Source organism: Aptenodytes forsteri, unplaced genomic scaffold (genome assembly GCF_000699145.1).
Source record: "Aptenodytes forsteri isolate BGI_AS27 unplaced genomic scaffold, ASM69914v1 Scaffold53, whole genome shotgun sequence".
Lineage (NCBI taxonomy): Eukaryota > Metazoa > Chordata > Aves > Sphenisciformes > Spheniscidae > Aptenodytes > Aptenodytes forsteri.
In genome coordinates, this window is record NW_008795909.1 from 11624130 (window position 1) to 11637159 (window position 13030).

At 50.9% G+C, this 13030-nt stretch overlaps 1 protein-coding gene across 1 annotated transcript in view; it reads right to left on the reverse strand.

Moving 5' to 3' along the window:
* Positions 1 to 8891, reverse strand: part of RPN1 (ribophorin I) — a 17541-nt gene extending 8650 nt beyond the window's left edge. Inside the window, exons 1-2 of the mRNA XM_009284558.1 lie at positions 8855 to 8891; positions 88 to 254 (exon numbers count right to left, since the gene is read on the reverse strand). Coding sequence (XP_009282833.1) covers positions 88 to 254; positions 8855 to 8891 — 204 coding nt within the window. The remainder of the gene's footprint in view (positions 1 to 87; positions 255 to 8854) is intronic.
* Between the last annotated feature and the right edge of the window lie 4139 nt (positions 8892 to 13030).

Consider the following 13030-nt stretch of genomic DNA (forward strand, 5'->3'; position numbering starts at 1 on the left):
GGGCGGGCCCGGCCCCTCCAGAGCTCCGGGGCTGGCTCCGGCCTTCTGCAGCCGCGGGCGGCCGCCTCCCTCCCCCGGTGCTCCCACCGTCCCTTTCTCGATGCTTTCCAGCGCCCAGGGCCGGGGGTTCCCGCGGTGCGGCTGGGCCCACGCTCCTGCTGAGCTCCCAGGCCTGGCCAGGCCTCGGGGCCGGCCAAGCGCCAGAGGGATGGTAGCCACTCGCTCGGCCCTGCTGCGGAAAACCACTGTGGGGCCTGAAAAGGAGCAAAAAGCAATTAAATAATACGGGGCGCTCAGGGCATCCATTTAAGTCTCCTCTCCAGCCGCCGCACAAAGCAGCTCTGTATTCTCCTCCTTTTTAGCCAAAGCTGGCTCTTGCCAGGGCTCTGACAGTGGTGGCTTCGAGCGGTCAAAGGCTTAAAGCCTGGTGGTAGCGCCGGGCGTGGGATGGCACCGGAGAAGGGCAGTCAGCATGGGCGGCACTGGGATTTAGCACCAGAGATGGAGTTACGGTGCTTTTGATTACCCTGCTGAATAAATGAGCCACAAATTGGGACAGTTTGTCTCGCTGGCACGTGCACTGCTGTTGCTCTGTAAGGCGATGTTTTACGCAAGTAGATTTCAAGCTGAATCCAAATCTTCTGCTGAAAACCACTGATAATTGACAGCTAAATGATGCTGGAGTAGAAGTGCTGCAGGCAGCCAAGGCATAATAACCGGCCCTGAACTAACTTAGGCAAAGAGAGCTGGAGAAAGGAAAATGTTAGTGGTTTAACACATGACTGGGGAAGAGGTGATTGACACTTTATTCCCAAACATCTAAAGCAGATAAAAGCGAGGAACGGATATTGTCTGCCATGATTGCTGGACCAAGGCTTTCGCCTGTGAGCCCTGTGGGACAACAGGCTTTTCATGTTTGCATAATATGATCCAGGACTCGACCTTTCTTTAAGATCTTAATATGAGTCACGGAGATAATTCTTTGAATTGGCCTGAGATTGCCAAGTATCGGAAGGGAATTTCCTAAATGTTGTGAGTTTGGATCTGGAGTCAAATAGCCCCTTGGCAAAGGCTAAATAAAATGGGATGTCTCTTGGTGTGCTATGTTCAAAACAGCATCACCTCCTAACTGGCCTTCCCTTTCTCCCCTCGCTGCCCCCCCCAATTCCTATCATGGAAATTTTCTTGGCAAATGACTTCAATTTCCCTTTGATTTATTTAGGCACCAGACCTGTGAATTTGGCAGCTGGCCCTGCTAGCATATCCTAGCACAAGCAGGTAGTTTTGTCACCATGTTTTGGGTGACAGCGGGGCTATCTTCCAGCAGCACAGCAGGAGATGGTCGCAGGGATGGGTGTTCAGCTCCTCAGCCTCGTGCTTCCAGCTAGGGAAATGTTCCAGGTCCCTCTGCTCTCCAGGAAAAGCATGTTTATCTTGGCCCTCTTCTCCAAAGTGCTGGGCTTTGGGGCCCTGGAACTGGGTAGGCAGGTTCAGGGAGAAACAACCGTGAAACATGGAGGGCTGAGCAAAACAGCAGGCTCTAATTTAAGGCTGGCCAGCGGTGCTGCGTCTGGGGACTCCCTCCAGTTGTCTAGGTTGGTTTTGCTGTGGAAAGTTACTCTGCTAGGAGCGGCTGTCTGTCCTTCCTTCAACCCCGGCCTCCATATCACAGGGAATAAATGAGCTCTAGGCTGCGTCTTTAATAACATGTGCAGCTCCAGCCTTTATTTCCCCTCTCTCCCTCAGGGCAATTTCTCCTGCAAAGGGAGGGAAATAAATACATGCACATTCCCCTTGTGTCTGGAGATAATTGGGCTTCAGTCGTTACATCCCTGGCCAAAGGTTTCTCTCTGATGGGTTCAGCCCAGAGCCTGGATCTGAGCTTGCTGGCAAATGCAAAAGTTTCAACATCTGACCCATCCCAGACCCTGGCGAGCTCTGAATCAGGCTGTTATATGCTAACCCTGTGTTCAGATCCATTTCTAATTGCGATAATTGAGTCATGCCGAGCCTGTGCAGCGTCTGTTCCAAGACTTCAGCCCTACCACGTAGGCTAAATTTATCTTTGGGTTGAAAAGCTGCTGCCTTTAGGCTTGCTTCAAGGATGAGTTTGGCTCTGCAGGCCCTTCTCACTGCTGCTCTGTGTGTTGTGTAGATCTTTAAGCTTGCACCAAGTGGTGCCAGGCTGTTGTTCCTTCGTGCATGGGTTCGGTTAACAGCTGGCAGCAGGCCCCTGGCTGGGTGTGCTGGTTATGGTGGCTGCAATAGCTCGCGGATAGCTTGCGGGATGTGTTCGAGCAGGGAGAGGCTGCTTTTGCAGGCAAGGAGCACTGCAGGGCCCACTGCCTCCTAACTGTCCCAGGCTGTGGTGCTTGCATGCAGATCCGGCCACCCAGGGCCAGTGCCAAGCAGCAGCAAGAGCCAGGAGTCCAGAGCTGCTTATTTTTCTCTCTTCATGTGTTGTTTTTTTTTTAATTCTCCCATTGCGAGGAATGTCTCCCTCCAGCAGTAATGCCCCAGAGAGCTGTGGGTCAGGAAGCAGCATGAGAGAGGTTACCAGACCCTGCTGCCATCCAGGCACTGGCGTAATGCCCCAGCTCCTGGTGACGTGCTGTGGAGAGAGCATGTCACCCTCAGGGACACCGAGCAGTGGGAGGGGAACAGCCGCAATGGAGCCGTCTGCCAGGGCTGAGGGACGAGAGCGGTCTAATAAATGCCTCTGGCAGGATAAGCCATGGACAGAACTGCACCCTAGGAAAAACCCTACGCTCTTCTGTTTTTACAGGGCTGATGCCAAACTCAGAGCTGTGTCATCTGTCAGAGCAATTTGTTCTCAAGGAGGAAAGGAGAAGAAGTTGTTTTCCTGAAGGAGCGGGTTGGCTGTGACCACAGGAGCACACTGAAGCCTGTAGCAGCAGGGAACTGGATTTATCCTGCTGTGATCCTCATACCAGCGGGGAGCTTGCACCAGGAATATGCAGGGACCATGACATAATGTGTTGCTCTCTGAGGAGCCCAGGTCAGGGGCAGGAGATATTAAACAGGGCTGTGCATGTGTACCAGAAGTCATCCTGGCAACACCTTAGCTTGGAGATTTAACTACAAATCTAACAGCAATCCTGAAAAAAACCACAGGCACGTGGCTGTCATGATGACTGAGAAAAAACTCTGTGCTTCAGATTTTATTGGTGTTTCACTGTTTAATCCTGTACATGAAAAATCAAGGCAGCCTTCTGGCTGCCAGTGGGAGGCAGAGGGCACTTCTCTCTCTGTATTCGATCCCGAGCGAGGTTTTGCAGTTCCCAGCCGCGAGGGCGCAGGTATGACCTGGCTGAGTGATGGCAGAGTTTACTTAGCCTTGCTAAGGCTCTCGAAAAGCAGCTGGAAAAGAAAAAAACAGTCGTCTTCCAGTTTCATTATTTTTACAACCTCATTTTTCAGCTAGTCAGCACAACTCACGCTGAGCCTCTGCCAAGCAAAACACACCATGATTCTTGCTTGGGGCTCGCCTGTGATTTCCATGGGAGTGGTGGGCCTGGAGGGGGGCTGGTTGGGGCTCAGCTCCTGCGCTTTGTTCGGCTGCCCTGGAAACGTGTCCTGCCTTCGCACAGAGACAGTGCTGACGGGGCACTGTCTGCTCAGGGGCTGCTCCTGTGGGGTTTCTTCAAGTTACTTCAGGAATCTGCAGTAGCCCCCCTTACAATGTTGACCTTTCCTTAAAATAATTTCTTCCTGGGTTTAAAAGAAATCTGTTTTCCTTCCCACGTTAGACCATGAGACTCAGAAAAACTAACGGAGAAAACTAACTGCGCACAGAAAGTGGAAAAACCAATTGTACGAAGCATCAGCGAGCACATAGGAAAGCCTGCCGGAGGAAAACAGGAGAGCGTCTGTGAGTCTTGTCAGGGGGCGAGACCAATACGTTACAGGTATTGTTGCAATAGCGAGGAACACATTGCAGCAAGGATGATTCTTTATCAGTATAAAAAGTACTTTTAACTCTGTTTTTAAAGCTTACTAGAAATGTAACTGAAATAGCCATAGACAGGCACTGGTGGGCTAGTGATAGAAGAAATCTGCTACACTGTGCGGTTAAAATGCAGAGCCTGAGCAAGGAGTGCGTATGTTGCCCACTGGAGGAGATCTGCTTCGGTTTGGGTGGGCCTGGATTTTGTTACAGGATGAGAGCATGTTTTGGATAGAGGGAACAGTGTTGGTTTAACTGTATCACAAAATTAGGGTGTGAGCAGGGCTGCCACTCAAGTACTTCCCAGTGCAGACAGGACCTGGATACAATGCGCTCTTCTAACCAACCCTAAAGTGGCCCGGCCACATCACACCACAGCTTGAAAATGCCTTTGGCAGATTGGTGTCTGTAAAGCCAGAGGAGGTGTAAGGAGGATGGGGTGCAAATCTTGGTTTGAAAAGACAAATGCTGCCTTGTACAGAGAACCAGGAGGGCAGGGCAGCTGCTGTCCTTCCATGCTCCAGAGGAGGAGGCTGGGGGTCCTAGCCACGGGCAGAGGGGACATGCTGGCTCCTGGGGCAGCGGCTGAACCGCACCCTTGTGGTGCAGACGGGCTGTGTTCAGCTCCTCCTGCCAGGGCCTGGCACAGGATCAGACCTCTGCCAGCTGCTTATTTGCCCCAGGACTGCAACCTTCCAGAGCAGGCAGTGGAGGCAACAGCACCTATGTTTGGCAGAAAAACACGGGGACAAATGCCGTGAAAGAGCATCCAGTGGAAACCCGCATACTCCAAGGTAGGAGCACCCATTCGACCGGCGCCAAGCTCCCTGACGTGAGCAAGGTGTGCTGGGGTCCTGGCTGGTATCTGCAGGCAGTGGTGCCGGAACAGAGAGGCCCTGCAGCTGCGCTGCCCTTTCTGCCCCGCCTGGGCTGGGAGATGGAGCTCGTTCCTAGCTCTGTTCGGGGTGGCAAAAGCTCCAGAGGAGGAGGCTGGGGGTCCTAGCCACGGGCAGAGGGGACATGCTGGCTCCTGGGGCAGCGGCTGAACCGCACCCTTGTGGTGCAGACGGGCTGTGTTCAGCTCCTCCTGCCAGGGCCTGGCACAGGATCAGACCTCTGCCAGCTGCGCTTATTTGCCAGGACTGCAACCTTCCAGAGCAGGCAGTGGAGGCAACAGCACCTATGTTTGGCAGAAAAAATCCGCCTCACCCTGCCGTGCTCCCCCACCCCGCAGTGCCCCCCGCCCCCCAGTGCCTTGCAGCGTCCCCCACTCGCTCCCTCCCCAGGGTGTCCCCCCGTGTCCGCACGTCGCCGCCAGGGGGCGCCCAGGCGCCCCGCAGCCGGGGAGCGCCGAGGGGGCGGTACCGGCGCTGGCGCGGTAGCGTAGCGCCGGCCCTTCTTAATGAAAGAGAGGGCCCAGTTCTCTTCCCTTAATGAAAGAGAGGGCCCAGTTCTCTTCCCACAGGCTCCCGGCAGGAACCCCCGATGAGGTTGTATCCCCTGGCTGTTTGTGATGGGCAAAAGTCACCCAAATCTGTCGGGGTAACAGAGCACCTTACGGTGATCCGCTGCAGGGATCAGCAGACCACTGCATCATCCCGCTGTCATCGCTGACCTGTCAATCTGCCAGGTTCTGGGGTGTTCAGTGCCTCTCCTGGGGTTGCTGCAGGAGGTGGAGTTTGTCCCTAGGGTGAAGGACGGGGAGAGGTGGCACGCGTCTCCCCCGGGTGAAAGAAAGGCTGTGCAGTAATGCAGTGCCCCGGTGCTGTGGGACCGTGGTGTGATTTAGTGCCCAATCTTTCAGATAAGTGGTAACGCATTTTTCCTTCTGACCTTTTAAGGTCCAGCAAATGTGGTGCCAGGACCCGCCTCAGAATAGTACAGTCCCAGGGCCACGATCCTGGCCTCAGTGTCAGTGAAGCCCGGCAAGGAATCGTCACTGGCCACTCGCAGTACAATAACTGAGTTTCCATCTTTGCATGGAATCCTCTTTGTATGCATTCTCTTTCACAGCTTGTTTTTTTAAAGGAAAGCGCTTGCTGGTGTATTTACCTTGGAAGCCCGTTGTTCACGTAGAGTTTAAACCTGGATTTTAAAGCTTCCGTTTTGCAGGATCTGCCACAGACAGTGGGAAGTTGAGGATCCCACTAGCAGCAGCAAGAGGGGGTCATTTGCAGATTGGCAGCTGTTGCTGTGCCTTCTGCTTCCTCCAGGAGCCTCGTGTTTGTGCTGTGCTTGCTGCGAGATAATGCAGATTTCTCACCAGGTTACTAAATTTTGGAATCCGCGGGCGGGGACTCTGCATGCACCATCCGCGGATGGTGCTCTGCAAAGTACTAGCTGGGATTTACATTTCTCCTGCAAAGGCAGCCCCTGTGCCCCCGCCAGGCTCAATCAAAACCTCTGACCCAAGCCTGGCTGTTCATGGACCTCGGGTGTGTGTGTAGGTGGCGGTCCGCCATGTCCCCTTCCCCAGAGACAATCCCATCATGCCCTGGCAGATGGCTGGTGGTGATTCCTTCCCACCACAGGCTGTTTGATGTGTGACCCAAAAAGAGGGAGTATTAGCCTTGTGTGAACAGCATTGGTCTGCAGCAGTGAATGCAATCACTCTTTCCTGATAAGAAAAACACTGATGATCTAGGAAAAAAAAGAAACTTGAGGATAAAAGATCATTCTTTCTTATTCATTTCTTTACTGATGGGTCTCAGGCTCCTCACACACAGCCCTCCTACCTGCCTGCTAAGAAATGCCTGATATGGTGTTTGCACTGTTTTTCCCCAAGTCACAGGTATTGCTTAGCGAACTGATCCACTCCAACAGAAAGGATGGCAGGCAGTAGAGCACGTAGCCCCACACAGATCACCCAGAAAGCAGGCTAAAAGGCAGCCTTAGCCTCTGCCCTGTACTCCAGCAGGCCAGGCCCGGTCTGATATTGGGGTGGCCCTGGTGTCTGAAGCAATTTGGCAGAGTGCAGGAGTGCAGATTGGGCAGAGCAGATGTTCCTCAGGCTGGCATTGTGCTGGTGTAGATGGGATAATGCATCTTTTGTAGCCTGATTGCTCTCAGGTTGGCTGAGGACTTCACTGAAGGAGACAAACCCAGAGAGATCCTGTTCATCTAAACAAAGTAAGAGGTGCTGTTTTCTATTTGCCAGAAATTCAGGCAGGGATATGGAGCCAGCCCTGAGCGCTAGAACAGAGTAATTGAAGTTTTAACACCCACCTATAACCATTTCAGTTTTAGGCGATTGTGTTTTGCAGGGCATACCTTCAATTTGGTGGCTCAGGGATTTGCAAACAGTGAGTCATAACTCCCCGAAGTCAAAAATGCAGCTGCTGAGGCACCAGGCATTGAAAAGTGTTGTCCAAGATAAAAGCAAAGCAAACCTCACTGCCCACACACCCTTATCCTTCAAGGCTGAGTATCTTTGTCACCCTCTGAAAACATGCACTCAAAATTATACAGGCTTCTCGTGGTTGCCATTGATACAGAATTTACTTCTCCTTTTAGAGCAGACAAGAGGGGATTGTGAAAATCTGTGACTTGAAAGAGTTGCAGCAGATAGATACGAAGCTAATATGCAGCACCCTGTGCTTGCAGAGAGGTGGCTGGCATTTGAGGAAGGAACTGTGCTGTGGGATGTGCCTGTGTCCTTCCCAGGCAGGGTCCTAGAAGAGCTTCCTGGGCCTCTGCAGACAACCCCTTCACATCCAGGATGGACCAGCAGATCCTGGAGAGCATGCATGCCGCCAGTTTGGTTTCTACCCATGGAGCACTGCCTTTGGGACACCTCTTGGCACTGACTCACAGTTAAGGAAGAAGCAACATGCGAGTCACCTGTCCCATAAAGTGTCCTGCTCACAGTGGTCACGTGGCACTGAGCTCCTGTCCCATGACACATTCTGGGTACAACAGCAGCATGACATGGCCACCTCTGCCACAAAACCGCATGGTTGCAGAGCTCACGTGGCTGGTCCACCCCATCGCACAATGCCCTGTGCAGAGAAGAGCGGTGGCACGCAACCTGTGGGTCCTGCAGAGCGTTTCAGGCACTGCCAGCCATCAGCCTGTCCTGCCTGGCTCCATGGCTTCAAACTCACTAGCGTCATGAGCTGGAAGGTCTCAGGGATACCAGACCTTCACTGTGAAGGCTTCAGAGCTTGGTAAGTAACAGCTCGCAGAACCTGCTGCTTTGGTAACACACTGCTCTAACAAAACCTTGATTCTTGAAGAAAGGCCAGTTCTGCAAAGGCCTGTGCAGTTCTGTGCTGGCTGTGTGTACCTCCCTCTGTACCTATTTTTATACCATTCCTATGGTTTAAAAAAACTTTTCAGAAATGTCCGTGTTTAGAGACACCCAGATCTGACAAAGTAAATGACTCACTCTGGCCTCAGGGAAGTTACTTCACTCCCTGGATCACCTTCCCTACTTGAGCACTGAGAACTATCGCATGAAATTACCCAGCATACCTCCAATGCAGCTGTAAAAAATTAATTAGCTGGTATTTAGCACCGGCTTTAAAAGTGGGAAGGTGTTGGTGTTGTTGAAGAACCTCTGTAGCTGGGGAGGCCACCTGGGAGTCCTGCAGGGGACTCAGGTGATGGTCGCTATTTGTGTGACAGCCTTTTGGGATTATGGTCATAAATAGGATGTAGACGCCTCTCTACCCCTGAGCCCAAAGTCTGGACCATCAAAACACCCCTTTGCCCTATGATACTTGAACTTTCCCTGGGCTTTGGCCTCTACCAGTCCAGGATCCAGGTAGCTACGGTGGTGCCAAATGGGTAAGTGCAAAGCTGTGTGGTGTCCATCTTACACCATGGCCCAGCAGCACGTGGTTGTTTCTCCCTGCCTGTCTTGGCAGGGCCAGTGTAGGCCCTTACCTAAGGGGATGTCCCCTGTGCTCAGCATGTTGTCCATAGCCTCTGTAAGGAGGCTGACTCAAAGGCAGAGCAAGGGAGAGATTTGGACCTTCACATATCAGGGAGTGAGCTGGCCTCTAAGGGAAGGTGCCAGCATTGCCGCCTCCCAGTATCAAAGGGATCACAACTCCACAGTGGTTTTGTGGCTCTTGCTGTTGAGCAGGGGGAAGCTGTCAAACAAGTCCAAAGCCACTTCTTTTATGTGCTTGTGTCTCCAGTGTCTGCTGTGAGGGGACGTGGCAGAATCAGGCTTTGCAGCACTGCAGGTCAGCCCCCACCCACTGTGTGGGACTCAGGCTTCAATGGCTGCATTTAGACCCTTTATCAGTGCTTTGTTTTTTTAAGATGTTCAACCTGCAGCAGTTGCAGTTTATCAGTGAGTACAGATGCTGGTAACCCTTTGCGCTATATGCAATGTCCTCTGCACCTCAGCAGAAGCTCGGGCTGGAGATCTGCCATGAGATAACGTGATTGCAGTTGCTTCCTATGGTTGGTATCTGGCGATCAAGTCTTGTCCAGAGCCAGCTTTTTGCTTTCATGTGTTGCTGCTGTATGACTTAGAAATCAGCTGAGGATTGCAAAGGTGAAAGCGTTAGATTACTAGAGCGGTATTTGTACTGCGGGCAGGGATTAGAGGCCAGGCAAAAGGCTATGGCTGTACTCTTGCCAGTGGAAATGCATAGGTGGTCATGCAATAGCAGAAGATTTCTAATGAACAAAATGGCAGCAGAAGCAGGGTGAATCTGCTTTAGATAAGATAAATCAAAGGGTGACAAAGCTTGGAGTACAAAAGCAAGATACTGTGTGTTTACTGCATTTTAGTTCTCCTTTTTTATTTTAGTGTTAGATCATTATAATGATATTTTGAGGAAGCTGGTCTGGAAAGCCAAAGGTGACAAGAGGAAAGCGTTGCATAGCTAGTTGAGAAAGGACAGCTTTACGTAGGGATCTCTGGACAGTCAGTTTTCACTGAGCAGTACAGCCACTGTGGGCTGGTGCTACATCTTTCTGGGCACAGTGGCAAGGAAGGGTCCCAGGGCTGTGCCCAGCGATGGGGAGGAGGGACTGCAGGACTCTGAAGAGCTGAGATATGCTGGACAAGTATCAGAGGAATGAGCAGGCTCTCTCCAAGCTTTTAATATCACAGATGGACAGAGGTGGAGTAGCTGTGCATCCATGGGAAGAGGGTGAATGCATTAGGCACTGTGGGGAATGTCAGACATTCACAGCTAACATCGAGGATTTGTAGGTACTACAGCTAAGCCAACGTGCTCCCTGGACCTCTCTGCAGGCCCTTCCGAAATCAGTAACCATCAGGTGTTTTGTATCCCTGCTATTTCTGTTTACTGTGCCGTTTTATGGACTAAGAAGAGAAAGGGAGGGTCCCTTTTGATCCAAGGACAAAAGCAAAGAGATGGTGTAAGACGTATCATGTTTTACTGTCTCTCATTGGATCAGGAAGATTAGTAAATAGAGATTAGATGTCACAGAGGGAAGAAAATCAAAGCTGGAGACATTCTTACTTCCTGGTTTAGAGGAATGAGTGCATGAAACACGTTGAGGTTTCTGCACTGGTAAATGTCTTTAAGACCTGTCACTATAACCTTAGGGATCCGCTCACCTGTGTGAAGGTTCCTCAAAGGCAGAGAATGGATTTCTTCAGAGCAATGTTAGTGGTTGGGAACGATTGGCATTGGGTTTCAAATTGATCTATTTTTATGGGTTTTCATTGGGTTTTGATATTATCAAATAAGTGCTCAGATGAGGAATACAGTTTTCTTCACTGACTACTGAAACTAAGTGTGCTGGGCTGCTCACTGCACCACACTCTGGTTTCTCCATGTGTTTATTCTGGTGGGGAGGTGCGCGTGTGTATGTCTGTACGGCCAGGCAAAACGCAGGAGCCACCGCTCAATACTTCCATTTGCCACTTTCTTACCACTGTCTTTCTACTTTCATTCTGCCACTGTGAATGTAGCTCTCATCGGTGCCAAAAGACAGGCATCCAGCCTGGATAGCAAGGACCTCTCTACTGACATTGGTCCTCCCGAGTGCCAGGATTTGTATGTTCAAGGCAGGCAAGATCTTGCCTCGTCAGTCTGAGAAAATGCTGCATTCCCACAGAGGCTCAGAAACTCATCACGAACAACTATTGCATGACACAGCTGTTGGTCATGCCAAGAAAGCTAGCAAGTGACACAGGAACTTGGTGCGAGGTTATCCTCTGTGTAACAAAGGTATGTGATAGACGGTGCCAGGATCGCTCTGTGGTAGAGACGGAAGGAGGAAATTTCACACAGTTTTTGATTGCTTTTCATATTGTGTAAAAAGAAAGAAAAAAGGAAACTTTTAGGAAAAGAGAGCTGAGGGACACCCTGTAACTCACCGTTAATGTCTGCTCATAACAGCCCAGCCTGTGGGTCTCCTGTTAAAGGAAATGGACTGGGGCAGGTGAGTGCTCTGCCCCACCAGCTGCTGATGTGCCCAGGGCTCACAGTCCTGGGGCTGACCTGAGAGGATACTTTCCTCCCCATCCAAAGAAACCACGTGTATTTGGGAGGGTTTCCTCCATCATTTCACTAATCAAAGCTTTTCGTCTTTTGTCCACTCCGGGTTTTAACTGGTACCAGGTTCTTCTGCAGCTCTTTGCATCTAATGGGGCACCTTAAAAGCACTAACTAGATCTCACAGGCTCCCCTCTCTTGTGAGATGGATTGCTAACAGTGATACAGTCCTGCAGATAAAGAAATGAAGATACAAAACTGGTAATGAACTTTCCAGCATCATATGAGGAGAGCACGGCAGCCCTGGCTCCCGCTCACCTTCTCTTAGCCTGCGTTTCCACAGCTTAAACCAGCCCAAGGACCGGTGGCCGTGTCCTGCCTCACCCACTCCTTTCCTTGCATGAGGTGCACCCTGCATGAAGAAAGTTCAGTGCACTAAGCTGGCAGAAAATTTATCCATGCTGCTTTTGTTGTTATTTATCAGCAGATTTAGTGCTTAAGTGACTCAGAGCAGGGTCAGTCGAGAGCTGGCACTGGCGTATGGGAGGGGGAGCATGACAGTGAGTACCTGAAGTTGGCTCGGGCTGTGCTGCCCTTCGGAGCGGAGGTGGTTCCCGCTGCAGGCAGCACACGGGCTTCTCTGGGCAACAGAGACGCCGAATCGGGCTCAGGCCCCTACGCCACTGTTGTCTGACTGTTCTAAAGCAGGACACCCCATGTGCTCTGCGATAGATACTCCTCAGAAGGGATTCAGGCCAGGCCCAACAGATGAGGATGACTGTAACAGCACGCTTGCCATGCTGCACTACCATTACTCTATTGATCTCAAACTGCTTCGCAAGCATTAATGAATCAAACCTCGCAGCATCTTTCCGAGGTGAGCGTTCCCGTTTCCAGGTGACACACAGGGAAATTGTTACTCCGCAGAGGAGGCAAGCAATTTGCCTAATGATATGTGGCAGATTTGTCTCAGGACAGAAGGAAGAGCAAAGGTCTTCCGACTGCCAGTTCTGCAATCTCTCTGCAAATCAGCCCATCAGAGCTGGAAGCAGTCTGCTGTGCACTGCTCAGAAGCGGTTTTCTTTTTAATGTAGCTGTCAGCAGCTTCATTCCTTTATCTCTTCAATTAGCTCTAAAAATACTTTTTTTCCTTGGTTGCTGCAGTTTTTGCTTTCCCGAGTTCACAGGTTAACAAAACCCCCAATAGTCATGTGACTTAGATGAACGAAACAGAATATTCAAGTAGTATCTGAGTAAGAAAATGAAGTTGCTGCCAACGTGCAGAGTAGAAAATATGGATTTCTCATGCACCACCAGGGTGGTTATTCTCCCATGTATTGAAGTGCTGGAGAGTTTACAGAGTCCTATTTCACTTGCCTGCATTATTGATCTTGGAACTGGTTATTGCCTGATTAATCAACCTGAATGTTTCTTAAATTGTCGCGTTTTACTTTTTGTCGTTTTTTTCCTGACAAACGCTGTTGCTCCTACCTCACTCCAGATCACAGCTGCAAATAGAAAGATCCCAAAGAAGAGATTTGTGCCCTTGTGTCCCCATCCTTTGTTTTTGAAAGCATGAAGCAGGAAAATTTCTCCAGCCGTTTCCTTCTCTCCTTAGACCTATAAGAAAGGC